Raw genomic sequence first — 27,459 nt, forward strand, 5'->3', positions numbered from 1 at the left:
TCTGAAGAAGGGTCTAGGCCCGAAACGTCATCCTTCCTGCTCCTCTGATGCTGCTTGGCCTGCTGTGTTCATCCAGCTCTGCACCTTGTTATCTCAGATTCTCCAGCATCTACAGTTCCTGCCATCTCTGGAGAACTTGGATGTCGTGCTTAAACGTTTCTCCAAGCTGGGTGTATGCTTTGGGAGGAAAACATGTGTTCCGGGCACCCCAAGTGACCTGCTTGAGTTACAGAGTCAACAAGACCAGGTTACACCCGTTGGAAGATCAAGTGAGGGCAATCGAAGGTGCCCCAGCTCCTACATCTGTAATAGATCTCAGGTCTTTCATCGGATTGGTGAATTATTATGGAAAATTTATATGTAACGTGGCCTCCATCCTGGCACCCTTACATCTATTGAAAAAGGGTCAACCTTGGAAATGGTCTCAAAACCAAGATACAGCATTTAGTGAAGTGAAGAAGCAGCTATCGTTGTCTAAGGTGTTGGCACATTACAATCTCAAGTAAGATGTGGTGTTGACATGCAATGCCTCCCCATACGGTATCGGGGTAGTCGCTGGTGGCCCAGGAGAGAGGAATGTCTGATAGCGTATGCTTCCTGGACTTTGGCTTATGCCAAATGAAGATACACCTAGATAGAGAAAGAAAGTTTTGTGGTCATCTTTGGTGTGAGAAAGTTCCAGCAATACCTTTAGGAATGTAAATTTGTGATAGTAACAGACCACAAACTTCTGCTAGGGCTACTTAAAGAGGACAGGGCCGTGCTGCTGATTGCTTCAGGTCCAATTGAGTGGTGGACTCTTATTCTAAGTACGTACAATTACAAGTTGGAACACTGTCCAGTAGACCAAGTGGCAAATGCAATTGCTTTGTGTCGCCTCCCACTGGTGGATACACCACTGGTGGTGTTGCCACTAGAAGAGACTGTTCTGGTTTTAAACTTTCTGGATACTCATCCAGTCACTGCCGACAATATCAGACTGTGGACACAAAAAGATTCCATCCTGGTGAAACTAAAACAGCAATTTTTATGGGGAAATAAAAGGACCATGACCAAACCAGAATTGAAACCTTTCGGGACCTGGCAAGATCAGATCACCATAGAGGACAGCATATTATTATGGGGAATAAGAGTGATTTTTCCGAGCAAAGGTCGTCGCCAGATACTGGCTGATCATCCAGGGGTATCTTAAATGAAGATATTGGCGAGAAGATATGGTTGGTGGCCAGGATTGGATGCTGACATAGCCATGTTGGTGGGGCAGTGCCCAGCGTGCCAACATGGATAAAAATTACCACCAGCAGCTCCCCCACATTCATGGGAATGCCAGGATAAACCCTGGACTTGGTTACACATTGACTATGCTGCTCCTTTCATGGGCTGTATTTTTTTAAGTCATTGTAGACACTCATTCAAAGTAGTTGGGGATGTGCATAGAGTACATTTGTGAAACACAGGGACAATGATTGAAAAGTTGTGAACATCTTTTGCAGTACACAGACTTCCAGAGGTGCTGGTCACAGACAATGGGTCATCAGTTACCAGCAGGCAATTCACATATTTCCTAAAGTCAAAGGTGTTCGGCATATAAGGACAGATCAATGCCATCAATCATCCAATGGTGTGGCCCAAAGAACAGTCCAAACTTTAAAGGGAGTGTTAAAGAAAAATCTACAGCTTCATTCAATACCAAACTGTCCCAGTTCCTGTTTGTTTATAGGACCACCCATCACGCATCTAGAGGAACAGCTCAAGCAGAGTTGCTAATAGGAAGAAAACTCCACATCAGGTTGAACCTGATCTTCCCGGACCTGGCAATACCGGATCATCAATACCGGACACACGACTCCTAAGCAGGAGAGAGAGTTTATTTCAGGTGACGAAGTTTGGTGTGGAAACCACAGGAATGGCCTTGTATGGGAAAAAGTCATGGTTGACGTGAGGCTAGGTCCCGTGACATACAAAGTTCGCAGAGGAGAGGCAGTCCTAAACCAGCTGATTGACGACACGGCAGCTGCAAACTTACATATAGGGCAGGAGCAAAACATACCCAGCCCCACGGAACATCTGGCAAGACTGTCAGAACCCGTGGGTTCTCCCGCTCTGCCTAAGATCGAAGAAACTCCTGAGGACGAAATGGGCAAAGCAGATGTTGCAGCCTTGATACTATTACCACCTGAAGAAGAAGAAGTTCAGCCTAGATGCTCCAGGTGCAACGGGTGGGCTACAGTCCAGTGCGCGCTGCTAGTATCCAAGGCAGATTTGGAGGAACTGGACCTGGTGCGAAAACGCTCCAGGAAAAGGAGCGGGCCCACATCCCAGGACTTAGAAGGGGAGGGATATAGTGATTGGAATGAGGTCAGCCAGGTGACCATCACAGAATATGCATTCCCTAATTGTGGCTGTTAATCTGGTCCAACCAACAGGTGTTCTGTTCACTCTCGGAGCCGGCTCTGAGCTAGCTGGGTCAGTGTCATGTACTATGTGTGTGTAAGTAAAAGGTAACTTGGTGATGGGATACTGCCCTTCATGGAGTTATTTCATCTCCCTTTGTACATACGGCTGGCTCAAGGTTGTCTGTAATAACCTCTCTGATTGCTTGACCAAACAGCAGTGTAAACAGCACTTAGAATGAGTGTCAACTAACTTATTTTTCCAAAGTGCTATTATCCATTCTATAATTGTTGTTTAAAACAGTCCTTTTCATGTTTGAGTACACAATCTAAAATGCAGAAAAATAGAAAGGTACTGCCTTTACAACAGCGCAAACAGAGAATCTAATGAGCTTTACTTGACCTTCGGCAATATTACTATCATCAAATCTTCCACCATCAATATTCCGCCGATCATCACTGACATGTCACTAAATTCACTTAAAAATTGTGGTTACAAGAGGATACTCCAGCAAGAAAATTTTAAACAAATAAATTAAGAGCTAAGAAAATAAAAGAAAGATGCAGGGCTGAGCAATATGTTGTAACTGCATGAAGTGGGAGCTAGTGGACTACATTTGTTGTTCAGAGTGACCATATTTGCAGCAAGTGTTGTTTGAGGAACTAGACCTCAAAGTTGGTGAGCTGAAGTCTGAGCTTTGAACGCTGTGACACACCAGGGAGGGGGACAGTTAGCTGGATCTGTGTTTCAGGAGTCGCTCACCCATTAGATAAACTACCTCACATTTAGTTAATGGCCAGGAACAGAAGGATGTGATTATGGGTAAAGCAGGTAGACAGAACCTGGAGTTAGTAATGAAGGGGCCTTAGCCTTTGATCTTTCTAACAGGTTTGAAATTCATGCTCACTGTATCGATGACAGGGGGCCTATAGGGAGGATAGCAAGCAGACCATGGTACAAGGAGCTAATCAAGAGGGGTAGAAAAGAGAAATATAGTCCTTGTCAGAGGAATAAGCTCTGTTCTCTGGCCAGGACCAAAAGACCTAAAAGCTGTTTGCCTGCCTGCTGATGGGTTCAGGATATCTCATCTGGGCTGTAAAGGAACTTGGAGCAGGAGGGAAAGATCCAGTTGTCGTGACCATGTAAATACCAATGATCAAGATAGAAAGAGGAGCAGAACCAAAAAGGTAGAAATCTGCAGATTACTACCTGAGCCAAGGGCTAAATAGCACAGTTAACAAGATTAAACAGGTAAATCAGTGGCTTAAGATTAGTGTGAGAAAAATGGGTTCAAGTTTGTGGAACATTGGCACTAATTTGGGGCAGGAGGGAGATGTTCAAATGGGTCGGGCTTCACCTGTATCATGCTAGGACTAGAGATCTGGCGAATCGCATAACCAGTCCTTAGATAGGGCTTTAAACTAAATGGTTTGGGGGTAGGTCAGTTGCATAGAAAATTAGAAAATTGAAGATAATGGAAAAGATAGGATTGCAGGTAAGTGATGGGGTTGATGGTTACCAGAAAATAAGCACACCACCGGCCAAGGCAAATTCAGCAAAATGGATTGTCTCTCAGGCAATTCTGCAGACCAGGAGGAAAAACATCGAGAGAAAACCAAGGGAGACTAGTAGGGAGAGATGTTCTGCAGCTTCCAAACCCAGCTTCAAGACCCCAGCAACAACTGCTAGTGGAAAAGCTAATACTAAAAATCCTGGCTCTGGGGGAGCTTGACCCCAACCATTCAATCTGCTTTTGTTGTTTCAACTTATACAAAAACCCAATGCCTTACAAACTGTTTACTTTGTTGGATTCAAATAGACAGCTCTGCACCTCTGTCTGAAAACCTCTGTTCAAACAAAACCAAGACAAAATACTCTTAAAGCCATAGTATCATTCCCCCTTAAAAAAAAAATGAACCATCAATATACAAAGATGACTTTATTTTTACTAACCTTGAGTCTTACGCGAATGGTACATGACAGTATATATATGTTCCACTGACTCCAAGCAAGCAAGCATTCACTACTACAGTGCATTTAAATTCATTTTTCTACTGCCACTGAACGCCTCCATCTTCCTTCATCAAAGTCATGACAAGGTGCCAACAATTGTGTTCTCGCATCCTGCCACATGTATAATTTTCAAATTGAATAGCTGCAATAATGAGCTCCATCTGAACAGTCTGGAATTTTTAGCCTTTTTTTCCAAGAAATTTCTCAAGGGCTTGTGATCAGTATATATAGTTGTCTTAGACATATTACTAGCACTATAAAGGCTGAAATGTTGCAATGCCAATAGGAAGCTCAAGATCTGTGGAATATTTCTGTTGATTATTTTTCCAGAAAACTGAACAATTCCCAATAGGTCTTTCTATCATCTCGTCGTCCTCTTGTAAGAGTACAGCACCAATGCCCATATCACTCGCAGCGGTAGCCACCTTGAATGGCTTTTTGTAATTAGGTGTGGCTAACACTGGAGTACTGGTAACATACCTTTCAGACTGTCAAATTCCTTCTGACATTCCTCCACCCACTGAAATTTTCTGCACTCTTCAAAAAGTCAGTCAGTGGAGCAACCACACGGCAAAACTTTGGTTTGAACTTGGAATTAAAAACCACTCAATCCCAGGAATTGTAATACTTCCCACTTCATCGATGGGATGGGAAACACTCCAGTAACCTTTGTTTTTTCATCCCGTGGGCCATTTGTCCATGTCCAAAAACACGGCCCAGAAACGTGTCTTGGTCTTTTGCGACACATGGCTTTGAAATGTGGCTGACGCATTTTTTATACCAAATGGCATTACTTTAAACTCATGCAGTCCAGTCACCATTACAAAAGCTGAAATTTCCTTTGCTCATTCAGATGAAGGTAGCTGCCAATATCCTCTGAGTAAGTCCAACTTTGAAATATAAGTTGCTTGTCCCACTTTCTAAATGCAGTCTTCCAAATGTGGAATAGGATATGAATCAGATTTTGTAATTGCATTGACTTCGCAATAGTCCGCACATAATCAATGGGTACATCTGGTTTTGGCATCTCCACTATGGGTGAGGTCCATTCGCTGCAACTCATTTCGATTGTGTTGACTTTGAGCATGTATTCTCTTTTTGAACCTGTGCCAACTTTAAAGGACTAAGTGTATAAGGATGTTGCTTAATTGGAAAAGGATTTTGCTGCATCTACATAATGCAAAATTAAATTAGCACTTCCCACCTTATTTCCACGTATCTCCCCATATGATTGTAATAACTCCTTCAGGTCATTTTGATTTTCCTCTGGAAAGTAACTCAGTAATTTATCCCAATTTTTTGAAAACTTCCTCAATGCTCAATTTGTTTCGAGGAATGATCAATTCAGAATCATCTGAAGTTGGTTCTTCACTCTGTGATGTAACCAGTAACACTTCCTCCTTTTGCTTTCCTTCCCTGTCGAAGTACCTTTTGAGCATACTATTGGCCTGGACTGCATAAGGATGTGGCTGACTTTTGCCAGATGTGTCATACATGTCAAGTAATTGGAAAACCTCAAGCCTTGATAAAACCAGCACCCTTCATACCCATTCCTTCATTTTACAAGACTCCTAATTGATTGCATAGGACCCCCACCTAAAACAAAAAGTGGGAATCAGTATTTGTTGACCATAATGAATGTGTCTACTAGCTTTCCAGAGGCCATTCCATTACACAGTATCATGGCTAAAAGGATTGTAGAAGAATTACCCAATTTTTTTTTTACAAAAAACAGATTACACACCGAGATACAGTCAGATCAAAGGTCAGATTTTACAACAAAGTTATTCAAGGAAGTTAAGGATAGCTTAGGAATAAAACAATTCAAATCCACTGTATGCCACCCAGAATTGCAGGGAGCATACAGTTTGTTATGGATCAGACCAAACCCCCTCAAAATATATTAAGAAGACAGCCTAGATCCTAACGTTTTCTTATTTTAAAGGCAAGTGCCAGGTATTGCATTCCAGATGCAATTTGATCGGTCAAACTGCCAGATTTGAAGCAAAGCTCACTTTATTCATACACTATAGTTTAATTACTAAACAGTAACTGTTCCAACATAGTAACATCCCACAAATGCACTGCCGGCAAAGGCAAATTCAGCAAAATATACTGTCCTACAGGCAATTCTCCAGTCCAAGACAAAAAAAATCATTGAGAAAACTCTGAGAGAGACAGGGAGAGATGTACTGCAACTTCAAGACCTCAGCAACAGCTGCTAATGAAAAGCTAAAATTAAAAATCCTGGCCCTCGGGGAGCTTGAATCCACCTATTCAAGCTGCTTCTATTGTTACAACTTTTTTAAAAAAAAAAAATACCCACGGCCTCACAAGCTATTTATTGGATTTAAATCGACAGCTTTTCACCTCTGTCCCACAACTTCTCTTCAAAAAATAACAGAACAAAATACACCTCTTAAAACCCTAGTATTGTCACAAAAGGAAGGGGCAGAATGTGTGGATGTCATACTTTTCCAAGGAACCATATAAGTGTGGGCAAATTTGACAAAAGAACAACCGTAAAGGCTTTGTTTCGTAATGCACAAAGCATTTGGAATAAGGAAGATGAACTGACAGCGCATATTGAGGCACGTGAATACAATGTCATAACTGTTATACAAACATTGCTACAAGGAGATCAAAAATGTCAAGTGTGTTTGAACTTTCAGACAGACAGGAAAAATATTGTGGGACAGCAGTATTAATAAGAGATTAAATGAGGACAGTTGTAAGAGATGATCTCGGCTCACATGATGTAGATTCCATTTGGATAGAGGTGAAAAAACTGCAAGAGAAAGATTTTAATTTTTTAAAAAATTTATCTGTGGGATGTGGGCATTGCTGGCTGGGCCAGCATTTATTGCCCGTCCCCAGCTGCCTTTGAGAAGGTGGTGGTGAGCTGCCTTCTTGAACTGCTGCAGTCCACCTGCTTTGGGTTGACCCACAATGCCATTAAGAAGAGAATTCCAGGATATTGACCCAGTGACAGTGAAGGAATGACAATATATTTCCAAGTCAGGAAAGCGGGTGGCTTGGAGGGGAACTTGCAGGGGTTATGTTCCCATATATCTGCTGCCCTTGTCCTTTTAGATGGAAATGGTTGTGGGTTAGGAAGATGCTGTCTGAGTATTTTTGGTGAATTTCTGCAGTGCATCTTGTAGATAGTACACACTGCTGCATCTGATGTCAGTGGTGGAGGGCGTAGTGAACAAACCCCTAAACGGTGGACATTCAGTGGAAAGCCTATAAATCAACAAATGTTTTTGGAGTAGATCTGTAGCTCGGGTTGTGGGTGTTGAGGTTAGTTGGCTGGCCGAGCTGGTTTGTTGTTCCGCAGACGTTTCGTTACCGTGCTTGGTAACATCCTCAGTGCAGCCTCTGATGAAGCGTCGGTGTGTTTTCCCGCCTGGTTTTTAAACTCTAGGGTCCGTTGCGATGGATTGCCTCACTTCCGGGTTTCCTCCGTAGTGGAATGTATGTGGGGTCGAGTTCAATGTGTTTATTAATAGCCTGCTTCGTGGAGTGCCATGCTTCCAGGAATTCCCCTGCTTGTCTCTGCCTAGCCTGTCCCAGGATCTTGGTGTTGTCCCAGTCGAAGTCGTGGTTCTCCTTGTCCATGTGGATTGAGGTAAGTGAGTATTGGTTGTGTCTTTTTGTAGCCAGTTCATGTACTCTTGTCGTTAGTTTCCTTCCTGTTTGACCGATGTAGTGTTATTTAACCTACATTAAACACTACAGGCTAGGCAGAGACAAGCACGAGAATTCCTGGAAGCATGGGACTCCACGAAGCAGGCTATTAATAAACACATTGAACTCGACCCCATATACATTCCACTACGGAGGAAACCCGGAAGTGAGGCAATCCATCGCAACGGACCCGAGAGTTTAAAAACCAGGCGGGAAAACACACCGACGCTTCATCAGAGGCTGCACTGAGGATATTACCAAGCACGGTAACGGAACGTCTGCGGAACAACAAACCAGCTCGGCGAGCCAACCAACCTCAAAATCAACAAATAATAGGAGAATGTAAAAAGAATAGAGGACACTTAAGGGTGACTTTAATCTTCATGTTGATCCCCTTAGGATGTAATGATCATAGCATGATAGAATTTAATATTCAATTCGCAAGTGAGAAAATTGGGTCAGAAATAACTATGTTTAACTTGAATAAAGGCAATTACAGTAAAATGAGAATCAAGTTATCTAGAGTGAACTGGTGGATAAGTTAGCAGGAATGATAGTAAGCAAGCAGCAGCAGTCATTTAAGGAGGTAATTTATGACTCTCGGCAAAAATACATCCCAGTATTGAGGAAAGAGTCTAAGAGAGAGGTAAATCAACTATGGCTAACCAAGGAAGTTAAGGAGCCTATTGAAAGAAAAAGCCTGAGGCCAAAGTCAGTGATAGCCCCGAAGACTGGAATAAATTCAGAATCCAACTAAGGAGGACTGAAAAGATAATGAAGACAGAGAAAATGAACTACAAGGACAAGCTAGCAAGGAATATTAAAATTGACAATAAGAGCTTCTTTAAATATATAAAAAGAAAGAGAGAGGTCAGTGTGAACATAGGCCCCTTACAAAATGAACTGGGGACACTATTTTAGGGGACAAGGAAGTGGTAGCGGAGTTAAGCAGATATTTTGCATCAATCTTTAAGATGGAAGATACTTCAAACAGCCCATTAATAATAAAGAGTCCACGGGAAGATAGATGGGAAGGCAGGTTCTGAGAGGACTGAAAACAGTTTACAAAGAGATGTTGATAGGTTAAATAAGTAGGCAAAAAGTTGACAAATGATTGATTTGATTTATTCATGTGTATCTAAGTACAGTGAAAAGCTTTGTTTACGAACAGTACAGGCAGATCACAGTAAGCAAGGACGTACAGATCACAGGGTGAAGAAAAAAACTTGGACGGAAGCGTACAGGTTACATCGCACAGGGTGTGCACTAGGCAAGATAAACATTAGCAAGATCTGCATTATTTGAAGTTAGAGAGACTATTCGTCAGTCTAATAATGGCATGGAAGAAGAAGTTCTTGACCCTTCTGGTGCGTGTGTTCAAGCTTCTGTATCTTCTGCCCGATGGAAGAGGTTGTAGGAGAGCATTACTGGGTTGGGATGGCTCCTTGATGTTGGCAGGCTTTCTGTGCAATGAGCCATGTAAATGGAGTCCATGGTTGGAAGGTTGTCTTCCGTGAAGGTCTCGGCTGTGTACACAACTTTTTGTAGTTTCTTATGGTCCTGGGCAGAGCAGTTGCCATACCCAGCCATTATGCACCCTAGCAGTATGCCTTTAATGGTGCATCTGTAAAAGTTGGTGAGGGACCTCGTGGACATGCCAAATTTCCTGAGCCATCTGAGGAAGAAGAGACATTGTAGTGCCTTGTTGACCATCGGGTCTACATGGGAAGTCCAGGACAGGTTGTCGGTTATCGTCACTCCTAGGAACTTGGCATTCCCAACCCTCTCACCATCAGCTTCATTGATGTAGTTGGGGGCGTGTTCTCCTCCCTTCTTTCTGAAGTCAATGATCAGTTCTTCAGTTTTGCCAACGTTGAGAGAGAGGTTGTTCTCATTGCACCATGTCACCAAGCCCTCAGTATTCTGCCTCATCGTTGTTTGATATCCATCCTACCACGGTGGTGTCATCAGCAAACTTGTAAATGGCATTTTTTTGGAATTTAGCAACATATGGGCGTACAGGGAGTAAGTAGGGGTCTGAGAACATCCTTGGGGACTTCCAGTGTTGAATTTTATCTTGGAGGATGTGCAGTTGTCTTTCTTCACTGATTGTGGTCTCTGGGTCAGAAGGCTGAGGATCCAGATGCAGAGGGCAAAGCTGAGACCTAGGTCTCGGAGTTTGGAATTCAGTCTGGAGGGGAGTATAGTGTGGGAAGATGTAAAGTTGTTCATTTGGGAAGGCAGAACAAAAGAACAGTTTTATTTAAATGGAGAAAAACTGTAGAAAGATTTCAAAAAAGGGACTTGATGGTACTTGTACATGAAACATGAAAGCTAAAATGCAGAAACAGCAGATAATAGGAAGGCTATTGGAATGTTGTCCCTTATTTTAAGGGTGTTGAAGTATAATAATAGGGAAGTCTTACAGCAACTATACAAGGTGCTGAGAGCATATCTGGAGTACTGGTGAGCAGTTCTGGTCAGCTTTTTAATTAATTCATAGGATTTGGGCGACGCTGGCCAGGCAGCATTTATTGCCCATCCCTGATTGCCCAGAGGGCAGTTAAAAGTCAAACATATTGCTGTGGGTCTGGAGTCACATGTAGGGCAGACCAGCTAAGGATGGCAGTTTCCTTCCATAAAAGACATTCGTGAATCAGATGGGTTTTTCCGACATTCAACAATGGACTCGTAGTCATCAGTAGACTCTTAATTCCAGTTTTTTTATTGAATTCAAATTCCATCATCTGCCGGGGCTGAGTTTGAAGCTGGGTCCCCAGAACGTTACCTGGATCTCCACACAATCTGGTTGTAATACCACGAGCACATATCATTTCATTGAAGGCAGCTCATAGAAATTTCATTAGAATGATCCCTGATAGGGAGGGATTGTCTTATCAGCTAAGGCTAAGTAGGTTGGGACTCTATTCATTGGAATTTAGAAGAACGAGAAGTGATTGTATTAGGATACAGGATTCTTAAGGGGCTTGACAGGATAAATAGTGAGGAGATGTTTCCCCTCAAGGGAGAGTCTCAAAATAAGGCTTAGATGAGGAGGAGTTTCTTCTCTGAGAAGGTTGAGAGTCTTTGGAACTGCTTGCCATAGAGAGCTGTAGGGGCAGAGTCTGTGTCTATATTTATGGCTGAGATAGATTCTTGATCAGTAGGGGAATTAAAATTAGCTTTATTGTCACATGCATTCACATGAGTACAGTGAAAAGTTTACAAGTCACCACTTATGGCATCATCTTATGTACAAAAGTAATTAGGTACAGATTCTTTAGTACAAACTCCTGGGGGGGGGGGGGGGGGGGGGAAATAGAAAAATAAAGACATTAAAAAGCCCAGCATTACTGACCTTTGCGCCATCTTAGGTACAAAAGTACAAAGTCATGGGAATAAATTAGAAATATAAAGTTGAAGGTTACAGGCAAAATGCACGAAAGTGGATGAGACGAATGTCAGATCGACCATGATCCTACTGAATGGCTGAGCAAGCTCAAGGGGCCAATTAGTCTATTCCCGTTCCTATTTCTTTTGGTGAGCAATACCCTTATTGCCTCCCCAGAGACTTTCCACCAGTTATAAGGCACAAGTCAGAAGTGCCTGGACGAGTGCAGCTCAATGCTATCTGAACAAAGTAGTTCACTTGATCTTGACTGGGGTAGCATTCTGGAATTCACACCCTTCTATTCCTGGAATCAGCACAAAAGTTAAAGAGCTTTAAAAATGTGCAGAGTTCCCCAATTTAAATTGGAACTTTCAAACCCAGGTTAATCGAAAGCATGGACCAGGTTTCTGTACTTAACAAGGAATACTGTTGATTACAAATAAGTGGATTGTAGCTGCAGGTAAGCAACTGTGATCTGTCAGCACATAAGTCAAATGGGTAAAAGTCTAATTCCCTTATAAACTCTAAGCCCCACCGCCCCCCCCACCAATAACACATGCAAGCAGACAGATGGGGGAAAAAATGTGTATCTTATAGGGCGGAGGGACAAACTGGGGAAGCAGTTCAGTGATCCCTGTTCACAAGTTTTATTATGATTCTTGTGCTGGTTAAACATCTGCTTCTTGATCTAGTTTTTACTTGTTTGTAAGAGGCACAGGGTGACTGTGTCACACTTATAAAGATTTCTGTCTTATTAATTAAAATGTAATTAATTAAAATTAATTAAAACCACTGCTTACAGCAACTGTGAAAGTGAAAATGTATTGTTTTCTTCAGGCTTAGAATGGTTTTTTACTACAGGAGCAGTTCTTGAGGTTACAATAGAATCTGATAGTTTCTCACTAACCCATTCAGCTACCTCGGAGCCAATCTCATAGTTGTTGGCAGGCATAAAGCCTTTGTCATCAATAACTGGTCACTAAATGGCAGACAAATCAGCTATTTGTTGTCAGCTGAATCTCCATTTGTACACACCATGGCTCCAGCTCATTTGCACCTTCTCATATTGCTGCTTGAATTAGCAGCAGTGTAAACGGCACTTATGAGGGTAGATTACTTGTTTTCAAATGCAGCAATCCCTTAGCAATCCTTGGTTTTTAAGACAGTTATTTTTGTATTTCACTCCACAATGAAAATTACAGAAAAGTAGAGACAGTCTTTTCAATATCTCATCCACTACTTTAAGTATTAGTTCCCACTGCCATCTACACAGTTCACTTCAATTCTCTGGAACTTTTTTGAAAATACTTTCAAAAACACTACATCTCAACACCTAGGACGAGGGAAGGAGGCAAATTCACCTCTGTCATACACTTTCCGACAGCAGCGCAGTGCTATCCCATTTGCGCTGAAGCATCAGTCTTGATTATATTCTCGAATCTCAGCAGTGGACTGGGAACTAATGATCCTCTACTTCAACCAGCAGTGCTGCCACTTAAACATGGCTAACAGCACACCCCCCAAAAAAAATCCGATAGTAAGGGGATTCATTAAAATTTTCAGACTCTCATTATTAATTTTTTTATTCATTTCCAAATCTCTGCAGTATTTCGGTTCTGGATTTTCCTTACTGTGTTGTACATGAACTCCCTGAACTGACGGCAGAGAGCTTGGTAAGTAAGCATACATGTGACCTGAAGTGCTTTCTGTGTGACCTTCCAGGAAGGATTACAAGGACTGGATGTTTTTGCAGAACACAGGAGGTTTCAGGAGATGCAAACTTCCTTGCTGTATAATTGAATTTTGTTTTAAGAAGTGAAAATTATGTAAATATCATTGATTGTGCATAGAATACAAGTAGTCCTATTCTTTAAGGATTTGTCCAATGGCAAATGTGATTACCCACATGCGGAAAGAAAAATTGAGTACCTTGATTTTGTATTTTTAAAAACACCCCAATTGTCTGCAGCACAAATTACTTCATTTATATAACTCGTGGGTAATATATAAAATTTTGCTGCAAACATGCAGGTAAAATAACTTAGAACAATTTGGTTCATTATTTTGGAGCGAAGAATAATAAAAGCCGAGATAAATTAAGTTGTACTATTTTGAAAAGGTGTGCATGAATAAAGAAACTTATTGATGTGTACAGACACAAATCTGTGAAGACAGTAGAATCAATTGATAAAGCTGACTTAAAAATAAATACAGTATGTTAAGACTTAGAAAAGGATGCAGGTAGGGATATTCAGGGGAGACTTAATAAAAACATTTAAAATTATACGAGGTCTAGAGAATAAATGAGAAAGTGTTTCCATGACAGAATGGCCATCAAAAGAACCAGAAAGAACATGAGAATTTATTTACTGGAGCAAGTTGTTTGAGATTTGGAACACTATTTCCTCAATGTCATCAGTTGTCCCTCAATTCGAGGATGGTATCTACTCTAGTAATAAGTTTACGTACAGAAATGTAAAAGTTGAACACGAGTAGGCTGCTGAGCACCAAGACCTGCTCTGCCATTCAGTAAGATCATGGCTGATCCAACGTACCTCACATTCACTTTCCTACCCTCTCCCTGTAACCCATGATTCCCTGATGATTGAGAATCTGTCTGTTCCAGCCTTGCAAGCTTACTGAACCCGCAGCTCTCTGTGGCAAGGAATTTCAAAAACAGAGAACCATCTCAGTGAAGAAATTCCTCTTCATTTCAGTCTTAAATTGGCACCCCTTTATTCTCAGAGTATGACCTCTGGTCCTATACTTTCCCATTAGGGGAAACTTCCTGTCAGCATTTACCCTATCAAGCCTTAAGAATCCTATATGTTTCAATGAGATCACCTCTCATTCTTCTAAACTCCAGTGAGCAGAGTCCCAACCTGTTTAGCTGTTGCTCATAAGACAATCTCTCCATTTCAAGGATCATCTGAGTGAACTTTCTCTGAACTGCTTCCAATGAAATGATCTCTTTCCTTAAATACGGGGACGAAAACTTCAGACGTGGGCTCACCACTATCTTGTACAGTTGCAGTAAGACATCCTTAGTCTTATACTTCAACTGCCATGAAATAAGGGCCAACATTTCATTACCCTTCCTGGTTATCTGCTGCAAGTGTGTGCCAACTTTTTGTGTTCCATGCACCCGTACCCCCAAGTCCTTTAGCCACAAGCTATATCTACCTCTTTCTTGAAAATACTCAATCTTTTGGCCTCAACCACTTCCTGTGGTAGTGAATTCCACAGGCTCACCACACTCTAGATGAAAAAAATTTCTCCTCATCTCAGTCCTAAAAGGTTTACCCCTTAGGCTTAAGCTACGATCCCTTGTTCTGGTTTCCCCCACAATCGGGAACAGCCTCCCTGCACCTAACCTGTCTAGTCCTGTTGGAATTTCATAGGTTTCTATGAGATCCCCCTCATTCTTCTAAACATCAGTGAACACATGTTAACCAACTCAATTTCTCCTGAGCTGTCAGTCCTACCATCCCTGGAATCCATTTGGAAAATCTTCACTACTCTCCCTCTATAGCGAGAACCACCCTCCTCAGATAAGGAGACAACAATGTTCCATGTACAATCTCACCAATTCCCTACGTAATTATGTGATTCTACCACTGTTTTGTAAGTGCTGTGCTAAAAATTGCTAATAATGTACTGTAGCTTCTTCCACACTATCAAACACACTAGGCTATAATTCTCTCTGCCTCCCTTTTTAAATAGTGGGATTACATTAGCTACCCTCCAATCTACAGGAACAATTCCAGGACCTAAAAAATCTTGGTAGATGACAATCAATGCATCCAATATCTCTAGGCCACTTCCTTGAATACTCTGTGATATAGATTATCAGGCCCTGGGGATTTATCAGCCTTCAATTCCATCAATTTCTCCGACATCATTTCTCGACGAGTACAGATGTGATTCAGTTCCGCCTGCTCACTAAGCCCTGTGTTTCCCATCATTTCTGGCATAGTACCTTGTGAAGACAGAAGCAAAGTATAAATTTAGATGTCAGTCATTTCTTTGTTCCCTTTTATAAATTCCTCTGTTTCTGGCTGTAAAGGACCTACATTAGTTTTCACCGATCTTTTTCTTTTTACATCTACATAGAAACTTTTACAGTCAGTTCTCATGCTCACTACAAGGTTACTCTCATACTCTGTTTTCCCCCTTCTTAAGCAAACACTTGGTCCTCCTTTGCTGACTTCTAAACTGCTCCCAATCCTCCTGTATTATTTTCTCTTGCCAATTTTTATGCCTTTTTTTTTGCTAATATTAACCTAATACTATCTCTAACTTCCTTCATAAGCTATGATTTGGCCACTATTCTCTGCACTCTTGCGCCAGACAGACATAAACAATTTTTGTAGTTCAGCCATTCGCTCTTTGAATGTTTGCCATTGCCTTATCCACTGTCATTCCTTTCAGTAACATTTCCCAATCCATCATAGCTAATTCACACCTCATACATCATAATTTCCCTCATTAAGATTCGGGACCCTAGTCTCAGAATTGACGACCTCACTCTACAGCTTGATGAAGAATTTAGTCGTGTTTACAGAGTTTAATCTGAACAAGTGTGAATTGATGCATTTTGGGAGGTCAAATGCAAAGGAAAGTATACAGCAAATAGTAGGACATTTAGGACCTTTGATATACAGAGGCGTCTTGGGGTCCACGCCCATAGCTCCCTAAAAGTGGCAACACTAACAAGTAAGGTGGTAATGAAGACGTACTGCATACTTGCCTTCATCAGTCAGGGCATTCAGTATAAAAGTTGGCAAGTCATGTTGCAGCTGTATAAGACTATAGTCAGGCCACTGACATAAGGTTCACCAGCCTGTTATTTTCCGGATTATCCCTGTTGCTCTTCTCCAGTCCTCTGAGACCTCTCCTAAAGATGATCTGATTTGATTTATTGTTGTCACATGTATCTGATTACAGTGAAAAGTTTAGTTTTGAAAGCCGTGCAGGCAGAACATAGCAAACAAGGGCATACAAATCCTAGGCTGCTTAGACAGAGCGAGGCATACAGGTTATGGCTACACAGGAGATGCACAAAGCAAAATCAACTTTGGAAAGATTGTCATTATTTGAAATTAGAGATGTCCATTCAGCAGTCTAATAACAGCAGGGAAGAACAGTTCTTGAATCTGTTGGTGCGTATTTTCAAGCTTCTGTATCTTCTGCCCAATGGAAGAGGTTGGAAGAGAGCATTACCGGGGTTGGAGAGATCTTCGATTATGGCAGCTTTTCCACGGCAATGAGAAGTGTAAATGGAGTCCACGGATGGGAGGTTGGCTTCTGTGATGGTCTGTGCTGTGCAGTTGCCATACCAAGCTGTTGTGCACCCGGATAGATTGCTTTCTGTGGTCCATCTGTAAAAGTTCGTGAGGGTCCTTAAGGCTATGCCGGATTTCCTAAGCCGCCTGAAGAAGGAGAGGCATTGTTGTGCCTCTTTGACTGTTGCATCTACATGACAGGTTGTTGGTTATCATCATTCCTAGGAACTTGGCACTTTCAACCTTCTCCACCTCAGTTCTGTTGATGTTGATAGGAGCGTGTCCTCCTGCTTTCTTCTTGAAATCAGTGGTCAGTTCTTTTGTTCTGCTGACATTGGTTTCTTAGCGGGCTCAAGCAATTTCTTCACCTGCCTCCCTCAGCAATCTGGGATAGATTCCACTAGATCCTGGGGGCTTGTCTACCTTAAAGCTTTTCACAACACACAACACCACCACCATGACATGCCCTAGAATATCAGCATACCCCTCCTGTGACTCACCATCAACCGGGTCCTCCTCATTTGTGAATACCAATGCTAAGTATTCGTTTAGGACTTCACCCACTTCCTGCCACTCAACACATAAATTCTTTCCTTTGTCTTGAGTGGATCTACCCTTTCCTACAACAGGGATAGTGTGTAACATGGCTGAATTTACAGATGATACAAAAATAGGTGGGAAAGCAGGCTATGATGAGATAAAAGAGTTTACAGGTGGATATTGAAAAGCTAGGTGAATAGGCCAGAATCTGGGGCAGATGGAGTTTAATATGAGAGGCAGATTCAAAGTATATTAGCACAGAGGCATCTCAGCATCTTTGTGCATGAGTCACAGAAAGTGGGTCTGCAGCTGCAACATTTAGTAAGAAGGGCAAATGGAATCCCGGCATTTATTACAAAAGGATTAGATTATAAAAATAAAGAAGTGTTGTTACATTTATATAAGGCATTGGTGAAACCACCCCTGGAGCATTGTGTCTAGTTTTGGTCTTCTCATTTGAGGAAGGATGTGATGGTACTGGAAGCATTTCAGAGGAAGTTCACCAGATCGATTCCTCCCTCGGGCGACTATTTGTGTGAGTTTCCCCCATGTTTGCGTGGGTTCTCTGTGGGTTCTCTGGTTTCCTCCCACTGTCTAAAGATGTGCAGGTTAGGTGGATTGGCCATGGGAAATACAGGGTTGCAGGGATAGGGTAGGATATTCTTCGGAGGGTCAGTGGACTCAATGAGCTGAATGGCCTGCTTCCGCTTTGCAGGGATACTATGAAAGAGTTGTCGTTTGAGAAGTGGTTGAATAGCTTGGGCTTGTACTCGCTGGAGATCAGAAGAATGAGGGGGTCTCTGATTGAGGTATATATTTCATATACCTCAATCAGAGACCCCCCTCATTCTTCTGAACTCCAGCTAAAAGGGATTGGTACAATGAAGACTGAACAGATATTCCCCCATTGAGGAATAGTCTCGAACAAGAGGTCATAGATATAGAGTAAGGGGAGGTAGGTTCAAACCTGAGATGAGGAGAAACTACTTCTCTCAGAGGGTTGTGAATCTTATGGAACTCACTGCCCCAGAGTGCGGTAGAGGCAGAATCAATCAACAGATTCAAGAAAGAAATAGGTATGTTTCTGATGAAAAGTGGAATAAAGGACCATGGGGAGAAGGCGGGAGGGTGGAGTTGAGACTAGGATAAGACCAGCCATGATCGAAGGGCTGAATTGCCTACTCCTGCTCCAAATTCCCATGTACCTCCTTTTACATCTATAGAACATCTTGGGATTTTCCTCAATCCTGTTTGCCAAGGACATTTCATGGCCCCCTCAAGCCATACAAATGTTTTGTTTGAGTTCTTCCCTGCTAAAGGTTTCTCCCTGTCCTGTTCATATCGTCAAGCTTGTTCAGCTTCCTGTGATATCAATAACAGGTCACTAGTCCACAGTGGATATATTGATGCATGTAGTCCCCCAAACCATAGTGGTAATGTTGGGGAAGGCATTAAACAGGGAGTTAGAGAATCAAGAGATAAAGATACAGGTGTAAATGGGTGACTAATCTACGTACAGATTGAGCGAATCAAATCAGTAACAATATATGGGGAAGTAATGACATAGTGGTATTATCGCTGGACTGTAAATCCTGAGACCCAGGTAATGTTCTGGAGACTCAGGTTCAAATCCTGCCATGACAGATGATGGAACTCATTTGAATTGAATTCAGTAAAAATCTGAAAATAAGGTTCTAAGGTTGACCATGAAACCATGTCGGAAAAACCTATCTGATTCACTTATGTCCTTTAGGGAAGGAAGTTGCATTGGCTGTACAAGATATTGGTTAAGCCACTTTTGGAATACTGCATGCAGTAGGAAGGATGTTGTAAAACTCGAAAGGGTTCAGAAAAGATTTACAAGGATGTTGCCAGGGTCGGAGATTTGTTGAGACTATATTTACTGGAATTTGGAAGAATGAGAGGGGCTCATAGAAACCTAGAAACCTATAAAATTCTAACAGGACAAGAGAGTCTAAATGCAGTAAAGATATTCTCAATAAGGAGTCTTAGAAGTAGGGTCATGGTCTAATGATATGTGGTAGACCGTTTTGGGGAGGCACAGTGGCTTAGTGGTTAGCACTGCTGCCTCAGTGGCAGGGATTTGGATTCAATTCCAGCCTCGGGCACTGTCTGTATGGAGTTTGCACATTCTTCCCGTGTCCACATGGATTTCCTCGTGCTTCCTCCCACAGTCACTTGGTGCCGGTTAGGTAGATTGGCCCTGTTAAATTACCCATAGTGTCCAAGTATGTGTAGGTTAGGTGGTTGACCGTGGGAAATGGAGGGATAGATTAAGGAAAGGTGAGTCTGGATGGAATGTTCTTTGGAGAGCTGGTGTGGACTTTTTCTTTCTATTCATTAGTGGGATGTGGGCATCGCTGCCTGGCCAGCATTTCTTGCCTATCCCTAGTTGCCCTTGAGAAAGTGATGGTGAGCTGCCTTCTTGAACCTCTGCAATCCACTTGCTGTGGGTTGACCCACAATGCCATTAGGGAGGGAATTCCAGGATTTTGACCCAGCGACAGTGAAGGATCAGCGATATATTTCCAAGTCAAGATGGTGAGTGGCATGGAGGAGAACTTGAAGGTGGAGGTGATCCCATATGTCTGCTGCCCTCGTCCTTCTAGATGGAAGTGGTCATGGGTTTTGAAGGCATTGTCTGTTTGGGGCCAAGTGGCCTGTTTCCACATTGTAGATGATTCTATGATGATGACCATTTTGGACTGAGATGAGTGGAAATTTCTTCACCCAGAGGAAGGTGTGCCTGTGAAATTTTCTGCCACAGAAAGTAGTTAAGGCCAAAAACATTTAATGTTTTCAGAAGGAGTTAAATATAGTTCTTTGGGTTAAAGGGATCAAAGGGTAGGGAGAAAGCAGGAACAGGGTACTGATTTTGATTATCAGCCATGATCATATTGAATGACAGAGCAAGCTTGAAGGGCCAAATGACCTACTCCTCCAGTTTTCTATGTTCCCATGTTTCTGTGTTGATAGATAAGGGAGTCCAGGGTTATGTGGCTGGCAGGAAAGTAGACTAGAGACCACAACTAGATCAGCTATGATCTTATTAAATGGCAGAGCAGGTTCAAAGAATCAAATTGCTCATTCCTGTTCCTTATTCCCATGTTATAAGTTTGAGAATAGCTTGCACATCTGGTGCAGTGTAGGTAATGATACTGCAGTATTCTCTGCACTGTAGATCATGTAAACCAATGGTAGTCAGTTTAGTTTCTGCTTAGAACGATGGAAGTTAAGACTTTTCAATTTAGGTGGTACTTAACACTGACACTAGGTGGCAGTCAATCTTTGAGGTGAATAGCCACTGTCAGAAAGATTGTAAATAGTACTGGAAGCTATCAGCTTTACTCGACACTGGTCTAGATTTTGATCTTCTTCAAGTCTCCCATTCAAGACAGTTACGTTCGTATCAGCATGAAGCTATTGCGGGATTGTGATGAAGTTTCTTCAACGTTTAAAAACTTTAGAGCAGAATCCTCAGAACCTCGTAATTTACTGAGTTAAGTTCTTTAGCCAGGTGATGAATGCACCACAGTTCCTTGTGCTGTTCTTGATGTTTTTCCTTTTATTTGCATGGCAACGAAGACAATGTTTAGAGGTTACTCTGAAAGGTCTAAAGCACACTGTCTCTGAGAGGATTTCTTTCGTCATAGGAAGTAGGTGATTAGGGGGATTGTATATCAGGGTTTTCACTGCCATGTCTCAATAGTTTCCATAGCATGATATGTGTCTCTCCTTTCTTGAAGGTGGTTAGAGTGCCGGGCAGAAACAGCGTTGCTTCTTTGTTCTTGCGGTAGGTTTCTGTATGGATGTGGGCAGAACTTCTAAAAAGGGCAGCACGGTGGCACAGTGGTTAGCACTGCTGCCTCACAGCGCCAGGGACCCGGGTTCGAGTCCAGCCTCGGGCGACTGTCTGTGTGGAGTTTGCACATTCTCCCCGTGTCTGCGTGGGTTTCCTCCGGGTGCTCTGGTTTCCTCCCACAGTTCAAAGATGTGCAAGTTAGGTGGATTGGCCATGCTAAATTCCCCAAAGTGTTCAGGGAGGTGTAGATTAGGTGGGTTATAGGGGGATGGGTCTGGGTGGGATGCTCCGAGGTTCGGTGTGGACTTGTTGGGCCGAAGGGCCTGTTTCCACACTGTAGGGATTCTATTCTATTCTATTCTATTCTATAAAAGAGTTGTTGCATTCCTGAAAGTTTGGGGCGAGAGGAGTGCAGGAAATTGTTCAATTACCTCCCAAATCAGCAGGATGCATGCCAGGAATCTTGATGTATAGGGGGAGGCAATGGCCTAGTGGTATTATCGCTGGACTGTTAATCCAAAGGCCCAGATAATGTTCTGGGAACCTGGGTTCGAATCCCACCATGGCAGGAATGGTGGAATTTGAATCCAATGTTTAAAAAAATATGTGGAATTAAAAGTCTAATGATGACCATGAATTAATTGCCGATTGTCAGAAATACCCATCTGTTCACTGATGTCCTTTAGGGAAGAAAACGGCCATCCTTACCTGGTCTGCCCTTCATGTGACTCCAGACCCACAGCAATGTGGTTGACTCTCTGGGTAGTTAGGGATGGGCAATAAATGCTGCCTAGCCAGAGATGCCCTCATCCCATGAATGAATTTTTTTAAAAATTAAAAATGCGGAGAAATGTCGAAGACAAGCCAAAATACTGTTTTGGCTGCATGCTTTGTTGTTTCTCAACTATTTGATTGTTTGCTGTGGCTCTCCAGCCAAAAGTGGTCCTCCCCTAGATTCTACCACAGCATGCAAGGAGATAGTCTGAAGAGTGACAGCTGCCTTTGTAGATTCACAGTTGAGTTGAAAATGTTCTTTCCAGCATTGATGGATAATATTGTCATCCTTAAGAGAAAGACCATCCCTGCAAATATCGGAAATTTTGTGCACCAGATGGCCACAGTAATCTCGAAAAAGCTCCATATGTCATGATAGCATATTGTTGAATGGCTTGGGTTGTTCCATTTGGTTTTTGTTCTAGGTCACATAAATCAACATTCTTTTCACCGAATATATCCTGGTATTGGGAATAACTGGGTCCAAGCACAAACTGTAGTACAGCTCACGTTATTTGATCCTACTATTCAAGATTTAAATTGGTTGGGTGAAGGTTTTCCAGAGTGGTCATGAATTGTGCTTGGAATTCTCCTCTCCTGCTTTAGGACTGAAGTATGTATTTTCTTCCTCTTTCTCATGTCTTGATCCTTAGTGAATGTTCATCACCAGTTAAGCAAGTCTTAGGCCTGTCTGGCAGGTATTAGTTCACTGGATGAATTGAGTGGTACTTAGATCCTTAACCCAACAGTGACATAATTCAGGAGCCCGGTGCCTTGATGTGGGTTTTCCATATATATTTCTGATGGAAGAAAGTGCTTGTTGTAACAAGACCTGGTGAACACATTTTCATCAGCAGGTGATACCAAATGCAGTGGCTTTTGATGCCACCCAATGGTTATACAGCAGAGCCATGGGAAATATTAGCATTAAAGTCTCCTTGAAAAATAATCTTTTCTTTTGGGCTAGCAGCAAGGACTGCTTCAAGGTCAGAATAGAATCCTTCTTTAATGTGGATAATCACATTCCATGTGAAAGAAATTGTTGAAAGGCACTTTTATATTTTTATGAAAACTAATTGTAAAATTTGTTGGAGGAAGAATGTATTGATATACCTCACAGGAGTAGCAGAATTGAGGAGGAAGGGTCACTGGACCTGAAAAGCTGACTCTGCTTTTTAGTTCACAGATGCTGCCAGACCTGCTGAGCTTTTCCAGCAACTTTGTTTTTGTTCCTGATTTACAGCATCTGCTGTTCTTTCGGTTTTTATTTACCCATTATTCCCAGGGTCATCACAAAGTAAAGATTTTATCAAAATATGCAATATACCCAATTTACCTTTCTGGTGGACTCGGGTTAACCGAAAACATGGACCAGGTTTCTGTACTTAACAAGAATTACTGTTATTATATTGTGTATTATACTATATTATACAATATTACAAGTAAACGTAAACAGGTGAAGCACTATGAACTGCTGACATATAGGTAAGATTCAGAAATACAAAGAACAAAGAAAATTACAGCACAGGAACAGGCCCTTCGGCCCTCCAAGCCTGCGCCGATCCAGATCCTCTATCTAGACCTGTCGCCTATTTTCCAAGGATCCATATCCCTCTGCTCCCTGCCCATTCATGTATCTGTCTAGATACATCTTAAATGACGCTATCGTGGCCGTCTCTACCACCTCCGTTGGCAACACGTTCCAGGCACCCATCACCCTCTGCGTAAAGAACTTTCCACGGATATCTCCCTTAAAACTTTTCCCCTCTCACCTTGAAATCATGACTAGTAATTGAGTCCCCCACTCTGGGTAAAAGCTTCTTGCTATCCACCGTGTCTATACCTCTCATGATTTTGTAGGCCTCAATCAGGTCCCTCCTCAACCTCTGTCTTTCTAATGTAAATAATCCTAATCTACTCAACCTTTCTTCGTAGCTAGCGCCCTCCATACCAGGCAACATCCTGGTGAACCTCCTCTGCAGCATCTCCAAAGCATCCACATCCTTTTGGTAATGTGGCGACCAGAACTGTATGCGGTATTCCAAATATGGTCGAACCAAAGTTCTATACAACTGTAACATGACCTGCCAACTCTTGTACTCAATACCCCGTCCGATGAATGAAAGCATGCCATATGCCTTCTTGACCACTCGATCGACCTGCGTTGCCACCTTCAGGGTACAATGGACCTGAACACCCAGATCTCTCTGTGCATCAATTTTCCGCAGGGCTTTTCCATTTACCGTATAGTTCACTCTTGAATTGGGTCTTCCAAAATGCATCACTAGATCTTTCTAAAACCCTCCTACACACATAAATAGATAGACACAAACAAAAAAAAAACACATATTTAGAATGGAAAGGAAGTAAAATACTGGGGAAACAATTCAATAGCACCAGTTCTTAGCGTTTGATGGGGTGTTCCTTTCAACCCAAGTCCTTCAGTTCTCTGATCTTTTCCTTCAGGTTTTCTCACCTCTTCACAGGTGGCACAGAGCAGCTGGTTCACAAATTATGCTGGTTAATGGCAAACGTTTACAGAAACTGGTGGCTTTGGGTATTTTAATGGAAAGGGAGAGGCAACACCTGCCCTTTCAGCATCCAAAGGCTTCTGTCAGTACTGTTCATACCACAAGCTGTTCAATTACCCAGAAGCCAATCAAGTAGCTATTGTCAGGGTGATGACCTTTGGCATCCACAACTCCACAAACCAATCAGCAGGCTTTTGCTAGATGCATCTCACCTTGTATACTCGCCCCAGAAACATGCAACCTACTCTTATACCTCCACCATTGCTTGCCAGGCATCAGTGTAAACATGACTTAGAATAAGAACATAAGAACATAAGAACTAGGAGCAGGAGTAGGCTGTCAGTTTCAATAAATCGCTTTTGCAAAATTCAGCAATTCCTTGGTCCGTTTTTTGCTGTAAAACAGTCCAAGTCCAAATTAAATCAACAATCATAAATAAAAAGGCGCGATCTTTACAGTACCTTAGAACCAAAGAAGTTAAAAATATTACTCATCATAACTATTGGCAATTTAATATGTTTGGTTACATTGGGTGAATGTTCAAACATTTATTCAATTTGTTTACCCCATCTAGGAAACAGGAGATAATAACCAGTTCTGCTGGAGGAATCTCTTTTCGTGCATAAACCTCCTTCGAATCCTTAATAAACTGACCAAATGGAAACATTCAAGGACAATGGTGCGTCTGAGCATGTCAATTGTACATTTAAATGCGATTCATAATATTTCAAATAGTAAATGCAGTGGCCTCTTTTTATATAAAACATTTATGGGAAAACTCAACTGTAGTAATGAAAAGAGCAAAACCTCAATCCTGATACAGGCTAGCAGCTCACTCATTGTACAGTTTCTGATGCACCAGCATAAGTAGGTGCCCATTGTTTCATATTGTTAGATTTTAAAAGCTCCGATTCAATGGGAAAGTGAACGGTGAAACCTTAAAAATAAAAGGAGAATGACCTTCCTGAAAACTTGAAATTTATCGTGCCTGCTTGTCGTCCACTTGTTAAAAGATCTGTTACAGCACTCTGTACAGTACAATGTTACATTAAGTATTTTGACTAACAAAATATTGCATCCAGTCTTTAAAAAGAAAATGGATGAGTACAGTGGATACTTTAATGTTTGTCAGTGAATCATATCAGCGGCTTTTCAACAGTTTCCAGATATGAGGACCCACCATGGACCATAATGTTTATTCAACACTAAGTAACAGCTGTAAATCCCTAAAATATAAAATAAATTCAGTAATCTGTCATGCCAACACTTTTGGGAATTTTAAGTGCTTACCAAATTGTGGTTGAAGAAATTGTGAGAAATTGTGTAAAATGCTATTCTACAAGGAGAGTTTTTAAAAACTGACTCTCATTCATTGCCTTTAGTGAATATTAGTTTTTCATTATGTAGATGCTGGTAGTATTTAAGTCAGCTCCAATCCTGAAACGAGCACTCAAAGTGAAACAAGCCATGATGCAGTTATATGTTCTGAAGTTGCTGAAGGTACAGACCAAATACTTGGGTCGCCAATGGCGGAAGAGCAACATGAAGACAATGTCTGCAATCTATCAGAAGGTGCGCCATCGACTGAATGACGACTGGGCTTATGGGAATGGTATGTGTTTAATGTTTGTATGTAAAAAAATAAGAAATATAAACCTTACTCTCAGTTCTTTTGCAATAGAAATCAAAAGATTGATGCTATGATTAATTTTGCTCTAATCTTCATGTTATCTTTGCCCTGTAAATGACTCCCTTCCTGGAAAGATGTCCTTTAAATTGTTGGGATAGATTGGATATCAAACTCTACTCTTCCCGGAGTTATCATAAGAATTAAAGATTTGTCAAACGACACTTAAATTCCCCAATTCATCTATCTTCTTAGATCCTGACGAATGAAAAACATAGTCCAGGTTTCTTTTGTTATGGACCAGACCAAACCCCCTGAAAGTATGAAGAAGGTAGCCTACTGACTAATGTTTTCTTATTTTAAAGGCAAGTGCCAGGCATTGCATTCCAGATGCATTCCAATTGGTCTTGAAGCAAAATTCACTATATTTATATGCTATAGTTAAAAGAAAGAAAAAATTGGAATAACTTAACTCTATTGGAAAACTTTACAGAATAATACATTAATTACCTACTAAACAGTAACTGTTCCAATGCAGTAACACCCCATAAACACAGCCTTGACAAAGGCAAATTCAGTAAACAGATTGTCTCGCATGTAATTGTAGCTGCAGGAAGACAACCCCAGCTTTTAGCTGTAACAGAGAGAGAAATAAGAGCTTGAACTCCAGCTTAAAGATCCCAGCAAATGCAGAAAGCTAAAACCAAAAATCCTGGTTCTGTGAGAGCTTGACCCCACCCGTTAAGGCTGTTTCTATAGTTCCAACATCTTAAAAATAAACCCCAAGGCCGAACAAGCCGTTTATTCACTTTCAACTGGTCTATCCCTGACTCCTCCCTTCCCTTCCTCAACATTTCTGTTTCCATTTCTGGGGATCGACTGACCACTATAAACCCACTGACTCTCACAGCTACCTGGACTATACATCCTCATACCCCACTTTCTGTAAAGACTCCATCCCATTCCCTCAGTTCCTCCGCCTCCGTCGCATGTGTTCAAATGAGGACAACTTCGACAAGGGAGCCTCCGAAATGTCCACCTTCTTCCTCAGCGGAGGATTTCCCAGCTCTGTTGTTGACAGGGCCCTCAACCAGGTCTGACCCATCTCCCCGACTTCCACACTCACCCCTTCCCTTCTCTCCCGCAGCAGCAATAGGGTTCCCCTTATCCTCACCTACCATCCCACCAGCATCCACATCCAGAAGATCATCAGGTGCCATTTCCGCCACCTCCAGCAAGATGCCACCACCAGACACACATTCCCCTCCCCTCCCTTGAATTCTTCTGCAGGGGCCGTTCCCTCCGGGACACCCTGGTCCACACTTCCTTCACCCCCAACACCTCCCCACAGTCCTACGGCACCTTCCCCTGTAACCGGCGAAGGTACAGCA

At 42.0% G+C, this 27,459-nt stretch overlaps 1 protein-coding gene across 8 annotated transcripts in view; it reads left to right on the forward strand.

Annotated features, from left to right (window-relative positions):
- The window catches only part of strip1 (striatin interacting protein 1), a 220,487-nt gene that overhangs the window by 147,545 nt on the left and 45,483 nt on the right, over positions 1–27,459 (forward strand). For 7 of the 8 annotated variants that reach the window (XR_007264745.1, XR_007264743.1, XR_007264741.1 and 4 more), the window contains exons 18-20: positions 13,095–13,161; positions 25,016–25,120; positions 25,849–26,053. Coding sequence is in view for 2 of the 8 variants with exons in the window: in XM_048611980.1 (XP_048467937.1) it covers positions 13,095–13,161; positions 25,016–25,120; positions 25,849–26,053 (377 nt within the window). In the remaining 6 variants the exon portion in view is untranslated. Of the gene's footprint in view, positions 1–13,094; positions 13,162–25,015; positions 25,121–25,848; positions 26,054–27,459 lie in introns of those variants that run through there. The other variant, XR_007264746.1, reaches the window with a different exon arrangement.

This window comes from Rhincodon typus, chromosome 25 (genome assembly GCF_021869965.1).
Source record: "Rhincodon typus isolate 14 chromosome 25, sRhiTyp1.1, whole genome shotgun sequence".
Classification (NCBI taxonomy): Eukaryota; Metazoa; Chordata; class Chondrichthyes; order Orectolobiformes; family Rhincodontidae; genus Rhincodon; species Rhincodon typus.